Here is a 22208-nt window from a genome sequence, read left to right as displayed (position 1 = left end):
GACTGGCAATCCTGTCTGCTACAGAGATGATCCCTTTCACTTCACTTCAGAGCTCATCCCAGCACCAGCACGCACATCTGCCCATTTTGTTAAACACCCAAGGCATTTTATAACCACCACCATGTCTCTTGGCTCTCCCCTTTAGGATTCCTGGTTTCTGCCTTTTTGCACTAACCTCCCCAAACTCCAGCCTGCCAAGTTTTCACACGTGTGTGGCTGCAGAAAGGCAAATGTGTTCGAGCCTCTCCACCGACACCACCAGCCCAGGAATGGCAGCTCACATTATCCAGCTTGCAGAGACCATGGCAGAAGCATCACCATGAGCCACAGGGTGATGGAAGCTCATTATCCTGAAGAGGCTGCAGGTTGCCACTATGACCCCCCAGCCTTGCCCACGCACTGCCCCCTCCCAGCCCCACAGGCAGTAGGTCGCTGCCCAGGCCCTGGGGCTGACCTTGCTTGCTGCTCTGAGGAGTGCGTCGCCTCAAGCTGTGCTCCAGCAGCTGGTGGGTGCGGGTAGGGCTGGCACCCGCCATCAGGCGCACAGTGGCCTCGTGGAGGAAGACCTGGAGGTGGAAGGAAAGATGGGATGGAGGGTGCGAGGTGGGCTGGCACAGGGGTGATGCTGCGGCTGAGCGCGCGTCATCCCTCAGCCCACGCCTTTCCAGAGCGGAGCACTGATGCCTTGCCAACAGCAGAGACCCATTTCCACACTCCTCCCTCATCTTCCCACCTGTCTCTGGGGAATTTGCAGGTCAGGGCAACCATGAGGAAGGAAAAAAGCTTTTGACACATAACAGCAAGTGGCCTGGAAAGGAGGAGGTACAAGAGCAGGGAACAGGGTGGAAAATGGGAGTGCAAACCCTGGCACTGTGGCCTAGGTGGGTATCTCACCCCAGGCTGCTAGTGCAGCACTCCAGTAACGTTGAAATCCAGAACTTGGACAATACCAGGACAACTCTCTTGTCGTATCAGACTACACTTCCTCTACAGAGGTTTAAAACTAGATAGACCAAGCAGAACACAAGTGGGGGAAACCCTCCAGAGAAGCACCTGATGCTCTGCAGATGCAGAAGTCATCTGACACACACCCCCCCTGCAAAGCTACCTGCAGAGCCAACACGGCCAAGTAAACCTCCCTTCCGCTCTCTCTGGAAGGACTGATCTGGCCTGAAGCCCCACACAGGACAGAATGCCATGGTATTTGCTTGGCAGCATAGATGTGATTGCTTTCTAGGTAAAACTAAGGCAGACATCTCCTGACACGCACTGGATTCCCATGGAACCTCCCTCATCGCCCACCAGGAGAGCATGGAGGCTGCTGGTGGCAGACCGTCCCACCGCAAGTGTCCAAACCACTCAAGCCCATGTACACCCGACACTCCCAAGGGCCACAGTTTCCCCTGGGAAGCGGTATAGCTAAGCAGGCACAGGAGGCAAGCCGTCACCTTGCGATAGGCAGGTCTGAAGCCGTGGGCCAGCTTACGCAGGCTGCCGAGGTCACGCTGGAAGCCCGTCAGCTCGGGGGCCGAGGCGTGGTAGGTCTCACCCAGGGCCTGGCTGGCGTTCGCCTGCTTCTGCCACAGGCTGGTGCGGAGAGAGAGCAGCAAGTCACAGGCCAGCAGCTGGATCATCTGCAAGAGCCGGGCGCCCGGGCACACACGCTTATTAACACAACCTATCAGGCAAGTAACAGGCCTTGTGCTACACAGCTGCAGACACAGCAACCTCCTGCCCACCCAGGGGCCCTCCCAGCCGCATCACCCCCACCACAATGCGCCCAGGGGAGTGAGGCTTTGCCTTCTCCCCAAGTGGCATCTCTGGAGCTCGGCATTGAGAGGTCCAGCCTAAGGAACAGGCACCAAGCTGTGTCCAAGGAGGTCCAACACCTCCACAAGGCTGACCTTGACCCCACTCCAGATGAGATGTGCCAAGGGTATCCTGCACCAGCAGTGCCCCAGCCTTCTGCAAAGGCTTTCCTACTTGAACGATGATACTAACTAGGGGGAGAGGGTAAAGACAGCCTTGCTACCCGCAAAGGAATAAAAAGGCAGTTTTGACACAGCCCAAATCCCTTTTTCCCCATCTGCTGCTGCCCCCTAGCATCGCTTGCTGTCCTAGTTACTTTTAGGGGACCCTACCCATGCTGCAGAAGCAGAGTGCCTCTGTACTGCACTGCAGAAACATTGCACAGTTACTGCCACAACATGCAATGCAACTACAATGCACTACAGCTGCCACCCAGGAGGGATGGAAAGGACCAGAACTGTGTCCCATATGCCACGAAGGGAAGATCCAGCTTTAGGCAATCCTGGAAAGAAGAGAAATAAGCCCCACACAAATAGCACAGTCCCACTTTTGCAGTAAAAGGTTCAAACACTCATGAGCGCTGCCTGAAACAGCAGACTCAACACAATGAGGTCCTGCTTTACAGGTGTCAGAAACTTCATTTAGAGGATGGAGATGGATGATTTTCATAGGCCAAATTCAAAATGCTCAAAGCATCAGAAAGAGGTGACAGCTACTGGCAGGAGATGAGCAAGAGCTCAGCTATCCAAGACCATGCCCAGGAAACAATGTTTTACCTGCAGCTCTGCTCCTCCATACAGCAGAGGCAAAAAGATGTAAATGCCCTCTGAAAGGAAAGGTAAGAAGTTCTCCCTCTACTCACATGAGACACAGGATGAATGGTGAATACTGATACGACATGGAAATTATATACCTGCAGCAAGACCAACCTTGCAACCAAGAGGGACCATATGTGTTATCTCAGGCTTGTAACTCTTACATTGTTAAGGACTGTGCTGGAGATGCCGCTGCTCATGTTGAGGCTGTTCCACAAGTGACTGCTGGCCCTCTCGCAGTGACCCAGGGAGTTCTGCTGTCCATCTGCCTTCCCAGACAGTGAGGCCTGCATGGCTTTACACACGTAGAAGGTGGCTTTCACCAGAGCATTCCTGAAAGAGAATAAGAGTGCTGCTTTCAAGCAGTACCATGTCAGGCTGCCACAGGGCAGCCCAAGGAGCTGAGCTCAAGCAGCAACCAGCATCAGCTTTCATCCTCCCATCTTCAAGAGCAGAGATGATTTCTTAGACAGGAAAAAAAGATAGAAATGGTTTCTCACCTACACAGACTGCACAGAGAGATGGAAGCAAACTGGCAAAGGTGCTTTAGTGCAAAAGAACCAAGAAGGTGACACCAGTCTTTCCATCAGTGCATGAGCTGTGTTTGATTTTGGAAGGTGGAAGGCTGTGCAGTTACAACAAAGCCAAAAGACATCCTTAAAGAAGCAACTCTAACACTTCCACTCCACGGCTCTGATATCAGCCTGCAAGCCTTGACCTACATGTGAACTGCTGAGCACATCTGCACAAGACGTGTGCAGCTCCAGAGCACAGCCCCACAGGAGAGCATTAGAGGAAGAGCCACCCCCATTCAGAAGGGGCAGGGGTTTATAAGTCATACGAGGCCTACGCACTCCGACATCTCCAGGGCCTTCGGCATGCGCTCCACTTCGGCAAAGTGTGACCTCACGGCCGCGTCGTCCCCTCTGAGCCAAGCGATTGCCATCGCCACCGCCGCTGACCACCATCGGCACACCACGTCAGGGCCTGCGGGACAGAATCCTGAGCTGCAGCCTCGGAGCCGACACCCGGCTCCTCCCACTGAGATCGATGCTGACGAGCCCAAACGGATCACACAGGAACACAGCCATCCAGCTCAATGCTGGAACGTGCTGCAGGAACACAAAGCAACTTGGCAGCAGGCAAGCACCCTACACTAACTGCAAGCAGTTCTGGCTGCCAAGTTTGTACCTTGTCAACAAGAACTTACCTGTCTACTAGTCTAGAAACCTGTCAACTTCCTTCTCAACAAGAATCTCCACTCACCACCCCAAAATAACAGCTCCACTCATATACACCATGCCTTGGCACTAATCACCATCAAGCTAGTAAATCAGGTTTCCAATATGATTTCCTCCACTACTTAACACCCCCTGAAAAACTTCCCAAAGCCTACCTAGGCTCAAAGGACACAGGCTCTGCTACTCTGACCTGCTTTTACATTTCATTACAATATTGGCTCAAAAAATAGAGACTTCCCTTTATACTAAAAAAATAATCCCTAGAAAACTGTCTAGTTTTTCCTTGTATATCTCTACACATTGTAGGAACAGCAGCATACCAGAGAGCTGCCAGGTGCTGTCTGTACCAATACTAAGCAAGACAAACACTCCAGAAGCCTGCTACCAGCCAAGCCCAGATGAGCTCATAGCTCAGAGGGAGCCTACATATCATAGAATTATAGGATGGTTTGGGTTGGAAAGGACGTTAATATCATCTAGTTCCAACCCCCTGCCATGAGCAGGGATACCTCACACTAACCCATGTCACCAAAGGCTCTGTCCAACCTGGCCTTGAACACTGCCAGGGATGGAGCATTCACAACTTCCTTGGGCAACCCATTCCAGTGCCTCAGCAGCCTCACTGTAAAGAACTTCTTCCTAATATCTAACCTAAACTTCCCCTATTAAGTTTGAACCGTTACCCCTTGTCCTATCACCACAGTCCCTGATGAAGAGTCCCTCCCCATCATCCTTGTAGGCCCATTGTCGCACTGAAAACCAAGTGCCTCCCAAAATATCATACAATCACAGAATGGTTTGGGTTGGAAAGGACCTTAAGATCATCCAGTTCCAACCCCCTGCCATGGGCAGGGACACCTCACACTAGATCATGTCACCCAAGGCCCTGTCCAACCTGGCCTTGAACACTGCCAGGGATGAAGCATTTACCACTTCTCTGGGCAACCTGTTTCAGTGCCTCGCCACCCTCACAGTAAAGAACTTCTTCCTTACATCTAACCTGAACTCCCTCTGGTTTAGTTTAAAAATATGCACAGAACTTGCTTACAGCTGGGGCTGCAAGACAGCTGCTGTGAAAGTGAAGTCAACCTGTATTGGGTCCAAGAGGTCATTAAGTGGAAAAAAAACCCCAACGGCATGACTGCTATGCTTGTTTATAGGCTACACCCTTCCTCTTACTTTGCATTGCCAGAAGCAAGCTCTCAGGTGAGGGCACAGGGTGCAGCTTGAACATGCAATCCCATACCACATTGTGGTGTGCGGCTGCTCAGCAATCAAGCCTCACTCCAAAGGCTGCATTTCTCCTTGCCTGGAGTTTGAGAGGTGGTGGGGAGAGACGGAACACATACCAGCAGTAGCTCCTACAGCTGGGACACCTCCGGTTCTGCCAGACTTACCCAGGGCAGACTTGAGCACAGAATTGCTGGCAAAGGGGGGAGCTCCACTTCCCATTGAGTCCAAGAAAGAGTTGAGCAGTTTCAAGTACTCCATGGCACTGGAGAACTCACTGAAACAAGAAGCAAGGCAGACCTTCGCTATGCTGTCAAACAAGAGGTACCAAGGCCTAAAAGCATTTCTCATCAGTCACAAGGCATTTTTAAACAGTGTTGACCCACTGTTTAAAAAACCAGCAGAAAGTTCAAGCTCTACAGGAAACACAACACTGCTGGACTGAAGAGACCACCCTGAGAGTGGAAGTGCACAGGCAGATGCTCAGGGAGGAGCAGCCTCACACCTCCCCATGCAAGGAGACCAGCACAGAACTAGAGTCAACCCCAGGAGCCTCACACCTCAGTTACAGAGATGCTGGACATGACCTATGTTACAAGTTGATTACACACTCCTTTTCAATCACTGCCTCTAAAAGAGGCTGAACTGCTCTTCTGCAAGTGGCTATTTGCATATATGCAAACATGTATGAATGCAAGTAACAACGCATTCATAGCGTTGGTCAGAGAAAGCAGCACATGCAACAACGATCTAATTTCCTGGGACATGCTACTGAAGAAGATGTTGAGCTCCTACCCCTAGAGGGGGACAAAACGGCTTGCTGAATTACTAAAGCTAGTCCTTCCCAAGAAGAAACAGGACTCCCACAAGTACATTGCCAATCCACCCCACTTATACAAATCCTGCTACTTTCTCTCATCATCACCAGCAGCATCGGATCACAAGCGTTTGTACTGTGCCAGCAATTAGACTGAACTGCTGCTTATTCTCTGCAACAACACTAGAAAACAGACATGATACTGAACAAAAAAAATTAAGCTAAATAAGCTAAATGTGCAGTATCTTCCCTACAGAGGAAAATGATGGATTATCTTCTCGTTTGAGGCTTTTACCCACACTCTTTGGGGACAGGATCCTTACAGAGCTTTCCATATATTTGCATGGTGTTTGCCTGGCACCAGTATATCTGGATATTGGCTAGAAACAGTGTTGAATTACTGGCAAAGGCTGAGGCTCTGTTTCCTGTGGAGTCTACGAAAAAGGTGATCAGGGTTCTGTACAAAAAGCTGCTCCAATTCCCACCTATTGGCCCCTTTCATTTGGTCACAGAGCTTAGAGGCAATGATAATTTCAGCCAACACCATTTGCTGCCACAGATCAGTTTGATTTTTCACTGCTGGTGAATGTGGCTCTGCAGTTAGGAACATGCTCATGCATAAGATAGTGAGCTCGGGGTGGGTCACTCTCTGACATGCTAGACCTTCACACACTCTTCGAGTCCTGCACATATGTTCTGCTGGTATGTACACCCTAATTTTAGCACCCTTGAGCATTAAACTTTGTCACAGCAGAGAAAGCACCATCCATCCAGTTCAGGAATCAATCAGTACTGTGCCAGCTGCCACTAGAAATCCTTACTACACGCAGGTTCACCTTTGACTTCGGATGTTTTAATAGGAAGAGGCAGAGCTTGCTCTTCGAATAAGCTGTGTTGGCAAGACTTACGTTGTTGTCATTCCAAGCCTTTAGTAAGGACTAACCACTCAGTTTGCCCCAGAGCGCTCAGACAGTGGTCATGAGCTCTGCCACAGAGCCTGCAGTTGTGGCCAGCACGTAAACTTACCATGGCTCCTCCTCCTCTTGTTCCACTATCTCTTTCCTAGTCTGAGGCTTCACAAGCGAATCCACCGCTCGCTCTAGCAGGTTCTCACAAAATGCCTGATGAACTTGTGCAATAGGATCGGCTAAAGAGGAAACAAAAATCAAACCACTTCACTTGCATACAGTGAAAGCCACCCTCCAATACAACCAAAAAGAAGAATCAAAACGTGGGTGCAAGAGGAAGAACAGTAGAGGGAAATTCTTGAGCAGTTAATGCAATGATTTCTAAAGACTAAGTTTTCAAGGCCTTTTCAACCCTTCAATCCATTTATAAAGCTGCAGCCTTTGGTCACTTATCCCTCTGGCACTTCTGCCAGATGACATTGCTCTGTGGATGATAAATCTTGGTCACCCCAAAGTCACCCCCCCAGACATTCATGACCACATGCATCATACAAAGACACAAGCAGGATTATACAGCACTGTATACAACGGGGGAAAGCCAGGTCCTGCAGGCTGAAGACACATCTCTCAGCTCCACAGCCCCTCTTGCCTGTCAAGACCATACACAAGTGCATGCTTTCAAGACACGTGCTTTTGTTCCAGAGGTGGAGAGATAACCAGGCTCAAAGTGCTATGAGGCCATGCACTCAGGACACAAGCAGCTCTCACCAGGGTTCCTCTGGGTGCAGTACAGGCTCTCCTTTGCAGCTGATTTCACTGTCCAGCTTCGCTCCACAAAAAACTTCTGTCCCAGGGGGTGGCACAACCAACGCAACGAGTCAGGAATGGCACTCCGCTCCGAGCTGCACAGGCTCTGAGCCTGGCTTAGAAAGTAGCTCTGGAGAAAGGAGAGGCTAAGATTGAGAACAGCACCCAGGGAAAGAAACACACTACCGAGGACAAAGGTCATATCATAATTACAGCTTGTATCATAATTGCAGACCATATTGTGATTATTGTGCTGGCAGACGCCCTGAGCTACAGCAATGCCAGCTTGCAGGCCTTCCTAGAGCTCTGCTTGGAGGTGTGATGGAAGAGATGACAACTCACCGCTAGGAAGCCAAGCTTGCCTCCACAGCGGGTCTTCAAGCCAACCGCGGCTGTCAGGTGGATTTCTGCCATTGTGCTGGGTGGGATCTTCTCTTCTGCGCACTCAGCCAGATTCACAGCACACAGGGCCATGTGCAAGCCTGAGTAAGCTGAGCTGGAGGGAAGTTTACCTGCACCAGGAGGGAAAAGTGTTAATTTTTAATGAAGTAGTACCAGCTACTAAATACTACCATGACATGCAGGGCTACTGTTCTAAAGAGACAAGAAGAACCTGTTGACATGAGAAGTTTACAACCATATATGCCTACTCTGTAGTCAGGCAACAGAACAACCATAACTGAGTCTTCCCTCCACAGATACCAAGGTTGGTATCCACAGTGGGAAAGCCTTGTATAGCTAAATCAGTCAGGATAAAATCATCAGTAATTTTTGTCTTGCTATATTCATCACTACTTTAAAACTGAACTCCTTTGCAGTCCCCCTCTATACCTACTCAGATAATATTAAGGACAACTACTTATCCCTGGTGGCATGGCTACAGTTCACACAGCATTAGGCAGAAGGAAGTTTAGCTTGGATTTCTCATGCGCTTGGAGCCTATTAACGTTGCAAATTGGTTTGCCAAGGAAACAGCAAAAACAACTGTTTACAAGCAACATTCAAGCACTTCCTTAGTACATGCGCTCACAGGTTTTCAAAGCTTATCAACACCAACTGGCAATCTGAGCTCTATACGCTTCGGAAATTTAACTTCTTCCAGCAATTAACCTCAGCCTCTGCTTCCATATCATGTTCCGGAGTGATCCGGATAAAAAAAGCCCTTAACAGCAGCAAAAAAGTGACTGGACTCCATCAACTGCTGCTTGGGAAAGACTCTCAGCCACCCGTGCAGACTAGGAACACCTAACTCAAGACATTGCTGTTCTTTGGCCCTTCTTACAGAGCTCTCTTATTGCATGAATCTATTGTATTCTAGTAAGTGGCTCCTGAAATTTGTCAGGCTAATTTCCAACAGCAGCCCTCCTGGAGGAAGGAGGCCGCAGCGCTCTCCCTGTATCCTCTAGGATCAGCTCTGAGCCTCCTCATATGGCAAAACAAGGACAGCAGATCCTTCACCTCTGCTCCTACCTGTTATGTGAAGCTGATGGAGCTTGTGATACGCTAGAGCTGCATCCCGAGCGCTGGTCTTGGCCTCATCCTCAAAGCCTGCAGTGGCCTCCCTTGCCCGCCACTGATGAGAAGTCCTCTTCAGCAGCCACCGCACCAGCGCCAGCTTCTGCAGGCTATAGCGGATGACGTTCCAGGACAGGCTGCAGGCCAAGTCCAGGCGGGAAGCCGGCAGCGCTCGGCCGAGTACCGACAGGCAAGTCTGCAGGTTTGACGCAGCTGCGGCAAAATCCCCCTGCAAACAACATGAGAAAAGGTTCAACAACACAAAGCACCATCACAGAGACACTCCTGGGCATTGAGAGCAAGACACACTCATGTGCAAGCTAGGACAACATCTTTAGCCAAGGGTAAAGATGAAGGCAACCTACAGCAGCTTCAAATTTGGCCTTACACATATCTTTCCACAAACGGGTCTGATCCTGCACTGCCCGAGAAACACATAAGCACTAGGTGAAAGGAACTTCCTGCCTTCTCAAACAACATGAAGTTTCCCCACATCTAAAGGCTCATGTTGCCTCAACAATGGGGAGGACTTCCAAGAGGCTGGAGGACAGCAGACAGACACAGCAAAAGCCAGATTCTGGACAAAAGCCAAGACCTTGCTATGGAGATACCTACAAGATGCAGCAGCAAGGACCAAGGACAGAAGTTAGGAGTCTCTTCCAATACTCACATCCAGCCTTACTAACTTAGGCTGACAGAGGGTGGCAATCCACTCAAGACAACCTAGCACCAACTAATCTGAAATCAGGCAGGACGAGTCAGCTTTACCCGTGCCAAATCCAGGTCCGCTTGCTTGCGATGCCTCCAGAAGGTGACCGATGACCGGGAGTGCAGCCGGGTCACTGGCTCTCCGTGCACGAGGAGCTTTATGAACACGCTCAGTACAATCACCCCATTCACGAGCCACAGGATCAGAGTGGGCATCATCCAGCCGAACCAGCCACCCGCATCTGCAACAGACATCCCAAACAAGCAAAGGTAAGAGTTAATCTGGACATCAAAAGCCCAGCAACAGGATGAGCCAGAAGACCTAGAAGGATGTCTTGCTACGCTTGCCACATGCAGTATCAACTTTTGCAAAGACTGCATTTTAATCAGGAAACACCGGTAACAACAGCTCTCCATCCAAACTCCAAGCCACAATATCCCCAGTCAAATACAAGTAGTAATTTTTACAAGCCAACTTTACAAACACAACAAAAAACAACAAAACAACTGAATCAGCACTTAGTTTTCCTAGAATACCTTGTATTCTGATTTTTCTATTAGATACACCCATCTGTACTCAATACTTCACTGTCATTTTCTGGCCTTAATTAAGGAAGTATATTTACCAGTCAAAGAAATGACAGCACACCTACAGAACCCCCTGCCCTCCCCTAAGCTGAAGTGCTCCAAACTATGAATATTATGGAATAAGTGTGTTGAACAGGACAGTTGCAAGACCCATTCACAACACTGCTTCTGAAGTAATTCTTCATCTATTATTTTCCTATTAAATTACAAAAATCAGTCAGTTACTTTAAAAACAAATATAAAGTGAACATGCCTCAAGGACTGGTGAGGACAGGAGGAAGCCCCTTACCCTGAACTACTTTGCCAGGGTCTATCGTTGCTGGGCTGCGAGTAGGTGGTCCCTCTACCTCACCACACATGGCTGGTTTCGTGCAAGAACACTGGATGTGGATATAAACTGGAACCAGGTCCAAGCACTCTCACTGGCTCTCCTCCCACACCCAACCCCGCAGTTACTACCCCTCCCAACCATTAAACAAAGGTGGCACAACCCCCTGAACACACAAACCCATCCCACTGAACCACACCAACAGCAACCTGCACCTGTCACAGCTGAAGATGGTCTTTAGGGAGACCATGTAAGCCTGGCCACTTCCTGTGGTCCAAACTATCCCAGTTCCTTACCTGACTCAATAGTCAGCACGTTCCTGCCAGAGCCATGCCGCACCAGGCTGTCGGACTCTGGGGTTCCTCGGGCATCCAGCAGGGATGTCAGAGGATTGAAGGAAAGGCAAAGGAATGTGAGAGCACAGAGGAGTATTCGAGAGCGATCCACCATACCAAGGGCCACAGGAGGAGAGTCAGGCTCATCTTTAACCTTCAAAGGAGTGAAAAAAAGGAGAAAAAAACCTGCTTACCATTTTATAGAACAAAAAATACTTACGCCAAGGGAGGAGTAGAGAAAAAGGAGAACCAAAACATGGTTTAAAATTTGCTTTTAAGATCAAGATCAGCAAGAACTCCAGTGAAGCTCTCCCTAGCTTAGTAAGATAAGACTTAAGTATTTCAGTGCCTTTACCTTCTTTCTGCTCCCAGTCATTTCAGTTATCATTAACTGGATCCCTGGGTTAGGCTAGGATTAACCTTTACTGCCCTTACTTCTTCTGTGATATCCACAAAACTAACCTTCAGCCAGAGACAGCTAACAGCTGTTACTGTGGCTCCTTAGAGTATCATTAACCACAGCCAATGTCATCATCCATTTCCAAGTTCTCCTGCTTATTCACTGGACACATCTGTCCCTGTAAAGCCATCGGCTTTTCAGATCATGAACATGCACCATAAGTCCACAGAGACTACTGGGGCTGAAGGCCAAGTACAGTTTTTCTAGCAGCTAAGGTATGGCTCAGATAATACAGCTCAGGAAGTAGTCTCAACCATTTAAGAGATAAAACACACCAACGCACCTCCTCATCCTTACAAGGAATCTCTGTCCCCTACGGATCTGCTTGCCAGATGTCTGCTGGTTCTACTCTTGAGAATAAGGAGAATTCAAATTCTGGCCCTTATGTATCCCTGAAGCACATGCCTTGAATTTGACAACTGAAGTCACAAATACCTTTGCATCATCAAGGAGTGGACTTCCTGGCTCTGAATCAATGGAATAGGGAGAGAATCCAGCCTGCGATCCCGAGTCAGAGGCTGGAGGAGACATCAGCAGCACGTTCTGATTGAAGTCATCTATCTTCAGATCCACATCGTTGTCAACCAGGCTGCTTAGGTCAATGCCCTTCAACAGCTCTGCAAAAATCAGAGTGCATTATGTACATGTTTCTTGATCCTGCATCCTGCCAGTGTTGCTCAAATTGGACACCAAACACCGGTCATTACCTATACAACCTCTGTCAAGGATAACAAACTGCAAGAGGCATCCTAACGTTTATGCTGTGTGCCTCCCCCCTGCTGCACAGCCTCCACAACTTACTGTTTTTTTGGTTAGCCAGCTTCAGAACCATGTTCTCTTGCCTCAGCTTATGGTTGGCCTGCTGTAGGTATTTAATGTAATCAATGGCTTTTCTCAGGACTCCAGACTTGTGCATCTGCAAGGAATTAAGACACAGAAGGCGGTTTATATGGAGAGTGCCAAAGGGTTACTCCTGCCTTGTAGGGATACCACAACCCTTTGATTCATGTAGTGATGGGGAAAAAACAAGAAAAAAGGGGGTGTAAAGGACCACTCAGCAACTGTAAAGAAAGCAACAGCAGGGCACACTGTGGCCAAGGCAACAGGCAGATCTTACAAATAGAGTGCAATGGAAACAGCTTAACATCCAAATTACAATAGAGCTCACATCTAAATTTCAGCCTAAAGCAGTCCTTTGAAAGCACCACAGTTTTGAAATGAAGTGACTCTCTTCTGGGATGGAACAAGCTGCTGTCTGTTAACCATCATTCACTGTTTAATCCTGAGACAAGTGGCTCTCTCCTTGTCTCACTCCCTTGGCCATCCCCATGAAATTACTTTCTTCCAGAAGAATCGGACAGGTTTAGCTTGTAAACACAAGTCCAAAGAACTAGGAAGCCACTGCACATTACCAGTGTTCTTAAAACATGAGCTTCCAATTCCACTCAGCAATAGGAAGTGATTTCACTAGTGCACACCTGTGTGTGGAGACCATGCAAGATACCAACAATACTACTCCCTGCTCTGCCAGCACGAGGTAACATGAATGGAGCAACCCTGCATACACGGTGCAAGAAAGTTTCTAATATTTGAGCAAATAGATTTTACTACTAAATATCTAAAGGAAACAAATCGGAAAACTCCGTAAACCCTCATCTCTACTGCAATCACATGGAAAAGCAAACTTAAGCAAGCTCTGATTTGGCAGAGTTAACAAAACATCCACTTGGATACTCTACCTAGAGGGTCTACGTAAGTTAGGCCTAACAGAAGAACCAACACATAAGGTATAGCTCATTTTCAAGAAACAGCACCACTAGCAGAATAAAGTAAGTATTATATTGGTAAGCCTTCCTGAATACACAGGTGATGGAATGGGTAAGACACCAGTCTTATCCCAATACACATGTGCATGCTACCAAGTCACACGTATCCAACAGCTTCATTTGGTAGAGCAACCAGTACCCCAAGACAAAGTATTTATGACACTAGATTTGCTCTTACTCCACAACTTTACCTTGGCATCTGTGCCCATGACAAGGTCCTTCAGCTCAATGATCTTGTCGTTTATGGATGACCGGTAACGCTTTTCAATGATGTTGTGAGTTGTTCTCCTCTCTCCTTCTTTAGGTGGTTCTGGTTGCTTGACACCCCCAGGAACTTGCTTGATAGGCACCTTTTCTTGTCCCATCATCACTGGCATTGTGGTCAAAATGGTCCCATTGCTCCCAACAAGGGTCTATAAAGACCATGTGTAACAAATGTCACAAGCAATAGGCCAATTTAGATGAGGTTTATGATGGTAAAAGAAAAAAAAAAAGAGTAAACAAAAGAGAAACCAGAAAAAGTTTGTAAAGCTCAGAAAAGAAGAGATATGCCAGTTTCCTCCCATCCTCCTCAGCTGTCACAAGCATTGGCACAGCAACACAGGAGAAGTCTGCCACTCTGCCTCCCACACTGGTCACTGTGGAGCAAGAACATCACTTGCTCTCCAACAGCATCGCCACTCTTCTGCCAATACTATGCTCTGTTCATCCACTGAATAGAGAAATGGAACAAGGCTCCTCATTGCTCCTACAGTCCTTACACCCCAAATGTCCAAATCCAACTCTTCTGTGGACAAATAAAGTCATCAGATCAGCAACAGGCAATGCTGCTTCTAAACTGGTAGAGGCAATCTTAGAAAGGACATGACTATGGAAAAAACCAAATCCTTGGCTTGAGCACTGCAGTTGCTGAATTCAATTAAATGGACAAAAAAAGATCCATAACCTATAAAAATGCCTTAAGATGAGGAACTAAGACAACGAGTGATATCCACTGGCATGAAAACATCAAACATGGACATCTAGATGTAGGATAGACCATCTACACCAAACTAAAGCAGTATGTACTCTGTGATAAAAGATGATGAATCTCACCAAAACAGTTGCACAGAGGAGCTTCTAGTACAGCTTTAGTAAAGAAAGTTTAAACTGCTTAATCCAGCAAAACAAGATTGAGCACTCTAAAGTATACCAAGGATCAGGGAAGTGGTTATGGAGAGGAAGAGTTACTTCTGTCAAAAGGCAGACTAACAAAAATGAACCGTGAGCAACTGCAGGAATAATTTTGACACTGAAATATCTCCTAATTGGGTTATTAATTTAGTTTCATTTCAAGCTGGAACTTGACAAATAAGTGAATGTAAGTCCTCCACCTTTCCTTGGCTGATTTCCACCAAATTTCAATGTGTTCAAAATGCTTTAGAGATTCTATCTTGGACAGACAATCACAAAAGCCTCATCTCTGTATGAAAATGTCACCTAAAAGCAACCAGGTTAATTGAAGATTTTAGCCTGGCTGCAAACAAGTACTTAAGAAGCCTACCATGCTATGCAAAAGAAGTCAAAACTTAAGCCTAGACGTGCAAGTTTATCTCCCCCAGCAAATACATGACCAGAGATCTCTGTTCAGAATGTACGAGATCGTAATAAATGCGTCTTTGGGGGCACAAGTTCCTCAGAGTTGATAAGAAGTGGAGGCCATGAAGCACAGTTGCTATCTCCAATGATTACACTGAGTCCTCACTGCAAATGCCCTCTTGAAGAGCAGCTTAATTAGTTATCAGAGTCAACATTATTATTAGACACTACTGAGGGGGAAAGGAAAGTTACACAGGTATTCTGAGTGAGCTTTCAGTTTCGAATGTCTTCCAGAGGTTAAAAACTGGATGGAATTTTTAGGTCGTGTTCCTCTCCTTGTAATACCAGAAAAAGGTAAACAGAAACATGCCCTTGGTCTTTGCTTACTGGCCATGGGAGGCTGCCAAAAAAAGTACAATCTGTGTGTTTAGCCTTGGCAAAAACAGGGTATTACTTGCTCTGGATGTGTCTAGTGCAGCCCTCAAAACCCCTCCCATTTGCACCACTGAAGAATACTAATGCCCAGGTCTCCTCATTGAGTTAAGAGGAAAGCAGGTCAGTGAGGAGAAGGAAGGAAGAAGAACATCCATATGGTACCTGCAGAGCTGTGGTCTGAATGGGAGCAGTGAGTGCTGTCAGCGCTGGGTTCTGTACTGCAGCCATAACTGGATTACCATCCGCTTTCAAGGTTGTCAAGACAAGGGAGTCCGTTTTTATGATCTGAGGTTGGACCAAAACCTAGTTTGAAAAGAGTCAGAGGTGAAGGGGAGAGTAGGCATGTATTTCTGTGCTGATCTCGGTAGCCAGAAGTAAGCAATGACAGAGTTAGAACTTTACAGATCAGTGGACGTAGCAGTGCAAGTACTTCTTTGATCGTGTGCCCTGCATCACCTGGATGGTTTTTGTCAGACCCTCATATGCAAACTCTGACCATGAGACAACCTGAACATTGCTGGAGGGAGGGGAGCAGAGGAACCACCAGGACACTGGTTTTCTAATCAATCACCGGAAGTAAACACACATTTAAAAAAAACAAGCCAAAAACACCAAAACAAAACACAAAAGTGCTGATGGAAAAGCTCCCTTCTCCTCTCCAATTACACCTATAATTAGATGTCTGCATTAACTGGTTGAGTATAGTCAGAGTCTAACATGGCTAGGAGAGCCTGCTTTGGCAAATACCTGTAGTAGCTTTCCCCTCTCCAATGTCACTGAAAGGATCTGTACCATGAATATCAAGCAGATCCGCACCAACTGTACATCATTTTGCCATAACACAGCTTGCTCTTATTTTTTCACATACCTTGTTGACTCCTAAATATGGAGAACACTATAGATGACACGATACAACTGGCCCAGAGCAACTCTGTCATACTGAGAGTCCCCTAGCCGTAAATATTTTTATCCAATGCCAAGACACACACGAGTGAAAAAGTCTTGCGTATGTCTTAAAATGAAATCACATGACACTGCAGCAGCAAAAAGATCAAAGAAACTGTGGTAGAAGAATTGGAAGAAGACATTCCACATATCAGCCAGCCCTTACAAGACACTGTAGATGTGGTGGACTTGCAAAGTAGGCAAAAGCCGAAGACAGCTTGTTCAAGTAAGGTTTCCGATCCGGTTTGGCAGCACCAAGTTACAGAAATATTTCAGACCAAGTTTAGTTATGCAGGTGATTCAGTGAAAAGAGTTTCTGAAACGTTGCCCACTACTTGAAAGTCACACCATGGCTCGCTACAGGGACTCTCACACGACTTGCATGAAGTAAGATGCATCTGGAACACAGGCTGGTTAAAAATACCTCTCACACATAAAAATGCTTGTGCAAAAGCAAGGACCAGGACCACCAGCCCTACAAGCTTCATCACCTTTTCCCTGGCAAGCCAGAGGACCAGACCCACAAGAGCAATTCCTTCTGCTGTTGGATCTCCGCCTCACTCTGTGTTTTTACTTACTGGAACTTGCTGGACCTGTGGTGCAGCAACCGTCTGGACAGTGGCTGGCGTTAATGTCTGGATGGTGCCGTTGGCAGCCTGTGTTAGCACTCGCTGCGCCTGCACAGTCTGCACTTGCTGCTGGATGGCTACTGGCTGGACCTGGGAGGACGTCACCAGGCTCTGGACTTGAGGCTGGAGAACTGGAAATCAGGAGAGACATGTCAGAAATAGTCCAGAGACATGGGTCTCCATTCTGGAGCCTGCAAACACTCCCAGCTTCACTCCTCTTCTTCACAGAGCTCCTCAGTAGGCAGCATTCATCTAACACATCCCACACGTTGGGAAGCTTCCAGCTCCTTTGGTGCCTCCTGCAAGAGGATGCTGCACCTAGAATAGAAGCTTCCCCTGAGTCACAGAGGATCAGCTAAGAGAAAATAAAGCCAAAAACCTTTGCTCTGCTAGCACAGGACTCATTACTTTATCCAACCAGCACCTGCCCACTCCTCCTCATCTTGGTGGACCCTAGGATCCTACTTATCATGTAAAGAATCAATACCTACTGAAGAGGATCAAGACAACCAGCATTCACAAACGAAGCTCTAGTCATTGTTAAAGGTCCCTACAAGTGCCTCTGCTCAAGGCAATTACTGCACTTGAGAATTTGGCAATTAAACATGCCTTCATTCTGGACTGCCGCACGGGACAGGCTGGAGCTTCAGGACTGAATCTGCCTGCTGCCCCCATCAGTGAGCAGGCAGCATTGCCAACAACCATTTTTTAGCCATACTTTTCTCAAGCCTCCTAAGAGCCTTAAGAGAGAAGGCCACAACAGAGGAGAGCAGCAAGACGACAACTATCGCAATGGGCTACACAAAGTCTTAAGATCTCATTTACGACAGCTGCTCATGCTCCCCCAACTTCAAAGCCAAGTAGGCAGAAAGGACACCCCACAGGCAGCATCACAAGGAAAGGATCACCAGGCTTGTCATGGAGGTTGAACGTTGACATTGTTTATCGCGAGCACCCCAACAACTACCTTGGAAACTGGTGGCCGCGTTCTGGTAGATCACGGGCTGCTGGATAATCCTGGTCTGGGGAGCAGAGCTGAAGGTCGGTGCAATCATCACGGCCTGCTGCTGGAGCTGGGGCTGGAGCGGGGGCCGGGGCTGGAGGAGCGGGGCTGAGCGCGGAGGGGCTGGAGGTGTTGCCTGTGCCGCTTTGATGGGCAGGCTCTGGAGCTGGGGGGACGTGGGGGGTGGTGGGAAGGGCTGGAGCTGCACTTGGCTGTATGGCCGCTGCATTTCGCTGCTGCTGCTGTTGCCCTGGAAGGTGCCACACAAGTGATCCGAGAACAAATCTGGGAAGTCCCCTGCCTGGTTACTGACGAACTGCAGCATCTCTGTAAAAGAGAAGGAAATGCGCTCAGTGCTGGGTTACTGCCCACATGCTTTGACACCCACCACTATGTCAGGACTCGAATGATGGTGTGTATGCACAGAGAGGAGCTCTGGGTCTTTCAAAAACTCCAGGGAACATACCACAGCAACTTAACATCTCCAGACAGAAAGCAAGAGGTGGCCGGGACCCACCTGCCTTTCATTGTTCAGAGCGAAGGGAAGGACTCTCCTCCACCATGTTCCCAGACTACAAGATCCAAGCAGAGACTAGAACTTCTCAATCTCCAATGTATCTAAACCACTACTCTCATTCCACCACTGCTCCAAGTCTAATCCTTCCAGAAGGAAGAAACCGAGCACCTTTGGAAATTCAGCACTAACTGTTCTCCCCCCACTCAGCTGCTGAGGTGCTTTCAAGCCCCCTACCCCCCTGCCCCACTAAGTATCTGGAAAATGAAGAAATGGAATAAGAATTTATCTAAGCTTTGTTTTACTTTCAAACATATCAGAAATTGGGGAAAACACACTAAAGAAAACAACACTTTATTGAAGTGTTGGAAGGAGAAATCCACAAAAATGTTTAAACAACCAGAATAACTTTTTGTGTTGGGTTTTTTTTTCCTGTTTACCCCTGCCTCCAATCACTGCACAGCAGTTTCTCTCCATCCCACCTTCTCCAGGATTTTACCAGCCCACACCAAGAGGCTGCTACTGCAACGCTACAGCTCTCCCCCCACAGGAAAAGAAATTCACAACCAAGAGATCATTGTTCGTAAGTGAAGCTTCCTTTTCTCTGCATCTAATCCAGTGCAATCCAATTACGCACCTAATCTACCTGAACGCTTCCCCCGTTCCGTGTGGGAGGTGACACGAGGAGTTAGACATCCCTCCCCACCCCAGGATGTGCCCAGGCTGTACTGGCTCCACCACGGTTCTCTAAAAGCCCTCTTTATTTTTCTTCTGGAAGTAGGAAAAAAAGGGAGGGGACCCACAAATGCAACAGAGGGTTTATAACTAAATAATGAATTTGGGTTTAGAAAGTAGAAAATAGCTTTGTGGTTTATAGGAAAAAATATGGCAAAGGGCTTCTTACACCAGGAGTGCTCTCATCCACAAACCCAAATAACACTGCTGCTGTGGTTTATGAAGGGGGTTTGAAGAAGCAAACTTTTCGCTGTTTCCGTGGACAGCATCCCAGCAATAAGAGGGCCATTCATCTGCTTCTCTGAAATGCCACCCACATACTATACAATTAATTTGCCTGACGCTCCTGAGACAGAGCAAAGGGATCGTCCTCCAAGCTTCCTGCTCCCTCAACACGTTTCGCCATGTTGCTTTATTTCCATTACACTACTCCCCTTCCGACAGCAATCTCTCCACACCCTTAGATATGTTTAAGCATTGACCATGACCATTGCTCTTAAGAACTCAGGTCTGTTGGATGGAGGAGATGTGTCCTTCTGACCTATTTATAACCCAACGCTATGTAGGGACACAGATGTCCAGCACAGAGAGGCAGCCGCCCTCAGGGACCAGCTGGACCAAACCTTTGTCTCCACTTTTAGCTAGAGAAATGAAAGATTTCAGGGTTTTTTTTAATGCAGTGTCCCGGTAAACTTCCACAAAACCCTACTGGGGCAAGGAGGGCTGTTCAAAGATTAATGCTTCTGCATAAGATCTAGATGGATATTAAGCAGCTTTTTACCCTCCAACCAACTGTAGCTAAGACCATCCCAAACAACCCCCTTGATAAACTTGACAATCGCAACTACGTGCTTCTCCAGACCTTCATTTGATGGCACTGCTATTTCACTACCAGACAGCACTAGCCCAAGTGGGGAATAAACATAAATCAGACAAGATTTTCTCTGGAAAAGTAAATGGCAGTGTAAGAGCCAAATTTCAAGCACTGTGTTTTAAAGAACACTGCGTTCAACACAGATTGAGTATCTTATTAAAAAAAACTACTCTTGCTCTCACGAGTTAAATCACATCTTTATCACAGACTTAACTTTGACTAAATGCAAAAAGTCTAATGATTAATCTTAAATAATTAGACTGCCAGAGGATCCAACCCACCTCTTTTAAAGTGCCCAAGAGTTTTGCTAGTAGCAACACAAGAAAAATCAAAGTGGGAGAAAGAACAACACCCAAAATCCAAATTTCTGCCTTTTTTGAAACACCTTTGCTGACACAGAGAACAGAGTGAGTGTCTACACTATCTGTTAGAAAGCTCTGTTGCTTTTGGAGGACAACTATCAGTGATAAACCCATCATTGCCACATCATCCCCACCCTTTCTGTTGAAGACGTCTTCGCTGCAATAAACTATCCCATCTCAGCCCAAGGCTGAAAAATGGCAATAAGGTATTGCAAAACCAAGCCCACCGAGCACTTTCGCTGCTTCCATGTGCCCAGCGTCCGGAATACCTGGCGGAGAGGCAAGGGCTGGGCTTTATCTGCCTCTCCCAGGAGGTGGCTCAGCTCTCCTGCACATGGGCTGCTCTTCCTCGTACTCCTGGAGACGTGGTGCTTTGAAAAATGGGAAGCGGCAGAGATCCCAACTTTGACAAACAATTCATCCGCCCTGAACCCAAACATGCTTCATATCCACAACCAGCCTGGGCCTCACTCCATGGCATTGCACTGCCAGCAGGAAGGTGCCCATGGCTGGTGGAGGAGCTTGTGCTGGGGCAGGAAGCAGAGCCAGCTCAGCACCAGGAACCCCTGATCAGCCTCATGCCCCATCCTGGAGCATGATCCCAGTGAGCACAACATCCCTCAGCAGTTGGTGCATCCACCCAGCCAGTATCACTCCTCCTCCACTGCCAAACATGAAAAATCAGGCAGTGAGGGTCCCTCAGCCTGGAAGGGAGAGGAACACCAAGACCTGCCAACAAGACAACTTGAAACCAAATCAAAACCCTTGCAAAGTTTCAAACCCTGAGATGGATCCATGACAGATGGAGCACAAAAAAAAAAAAAAAAAAAAAAAAAAAACAAAAAACAAAAGCAGCAGGATTGTCATATACCTCCCCCCAGGAAAATCCACCCCGGGAGCCGAGGAGGAGGGAGGGCGAAGCTCCTTTTCCTTAGTTACTCATCGCTCTGAATCACACCTCCCCAGGCACACCACGGCTCAGAGCTGGCTCCACGTTCATCAGAACTCTGTTTCCATATGGATCCCGAGAAGTCATTACATGCTGCTTTAACCAGAGCAAACACCACGTTTCGTTGGCACCATCAACTTTAAGAGTGATAACTAAGCCCCTTATGTTCCCACAAGAGACTCATCTTTTACATATGATCAAGAAAAAAAACAGGGGGGGAGGGGGAATTTTGCCCCTGACTGCACTGCAAATCAACTACAACTGAAAATGTAAAAGTTTTTTAAAGCACGGCTTCAGTTGTCCCGCCCAGCTGCTAAACAAGAATGCTTTGGCCATCACCTCCCCAAAGCTGAGCTCTCTTTGGGATTACAGCCGAGCAGAGGAGCAGAGCCAGGTCCCCGTCTCCAGCCAACAGCTTATCGAGAAATTACATTTCTAATGGGTTTTCAGGAGCTGTTTGGGAAACTCTCGGTGAAGCACTGCATGCGAGCGTCCCGCTTTCCTGCGCTTCAGTGGGAAACAGGGATTCTTCCCACGAGCCTGAGCTCTGCCATCGATGGGGCAAAGTTCTAGGATGAAAAAAAGGAAATTTGGGGGGAGGGGGAAAAGGTAGAATTTAAGCAGTTACACCTGTTTCGGTGGCGGAGGGCAAGGCGCGGCCTCCCGCAGGCACGAGTGGCAGCACAGCGCCGGCAATCGTGCAGCACCGAGGACACACGGGGGGCCCCTGGCAGCACTGTCTGCCCCGCGAGGGGACCCACACACACACTTCACAGCCTCGACACCCCCGGCGTGGG

The 22208-nt window shown here is 47.9% G+C and overlaps 1 protein-coding gene across 1 annotated transcript in view; it reads right to left on the bottom strand.

Annotated features, from left to right (window-relative positions):
• The window catches only part of SREBF2 (sterol regulatory element binding transcription factor 2), an 18742-nt gene extending 440 nt beyond the window's left edge, over positions 1-18302 (bottom strand). The window contains exons 1-17 of the mRNA XM_010012465.1: positions 17942-18302; positions 16924-17105; positions 15558-15703; positions 13579-13801; positions 12363-12477; positions 11997-12178; positions 11063-11255; positions 9911-10092; positions 9098-9371; positions 7970-8139; positions 7589-7757; positions 6939-7059; positions 5263-5372; positions 3479-3611; positions 2789-2957; positions 1449-1634; positions 455-566 (exon numbers count right to left, since the gene is read on the bottom strand). Of these exons, the coding sequence (XP_010010767.1) occupies positions 455-566; positions 1449-1634; positions 2789-2957; positions 3479-3611; positions 5263-5372; positions 6939-7059; positions 7589-7757; positions 7970-8139; positions 9098-9371; positions 9911-10092; positions 11063-11255; positions 11997-12178; positions 12363-12477; positions 13579-13801; positions 15558-15703; positions 16924-17105; positions 17942-18302 (3028 nt within the window). The remainder of the gene's footprint in view (positions 1-454; positions 567-1448; positions 1635-2788; positions 2958-3478; positions 3612-5262; positions 5373-6938; positions 7060-7588; positions 7758-7969; positions 8140-9097; positions 9372-9910; positions 10093-11062; positions 11256-11996; positions 12179-12362; positions 12478-13578; positions 13802-15557; positions 15704-16923; positions 17106-17941) is intronic.
• Positions 18303-22208: the final 3906 nt, after the last annotated feature.

Source organism: Nestor notabilis, unplaced genomic scaffold (genome assembly GCF_000696875.1).
Source record: "Nestor notabilis isolate BGI_N333 unplaced genomic scaffold, ASM69687v1 scaffold20820, whole genome shotgun sequence".
Taxonomy (NCBI): domain Eukaryota; kingdom Metazoa; phylum Chordata; class Aves; order Psittaciformes; family Psittacidae; genus Nestor; species Nestor notabilis.
Note: the sequence above shows the minus strand (reverse complement) of the source record. Positions and strands in the feature narration are given on the sequence as shown.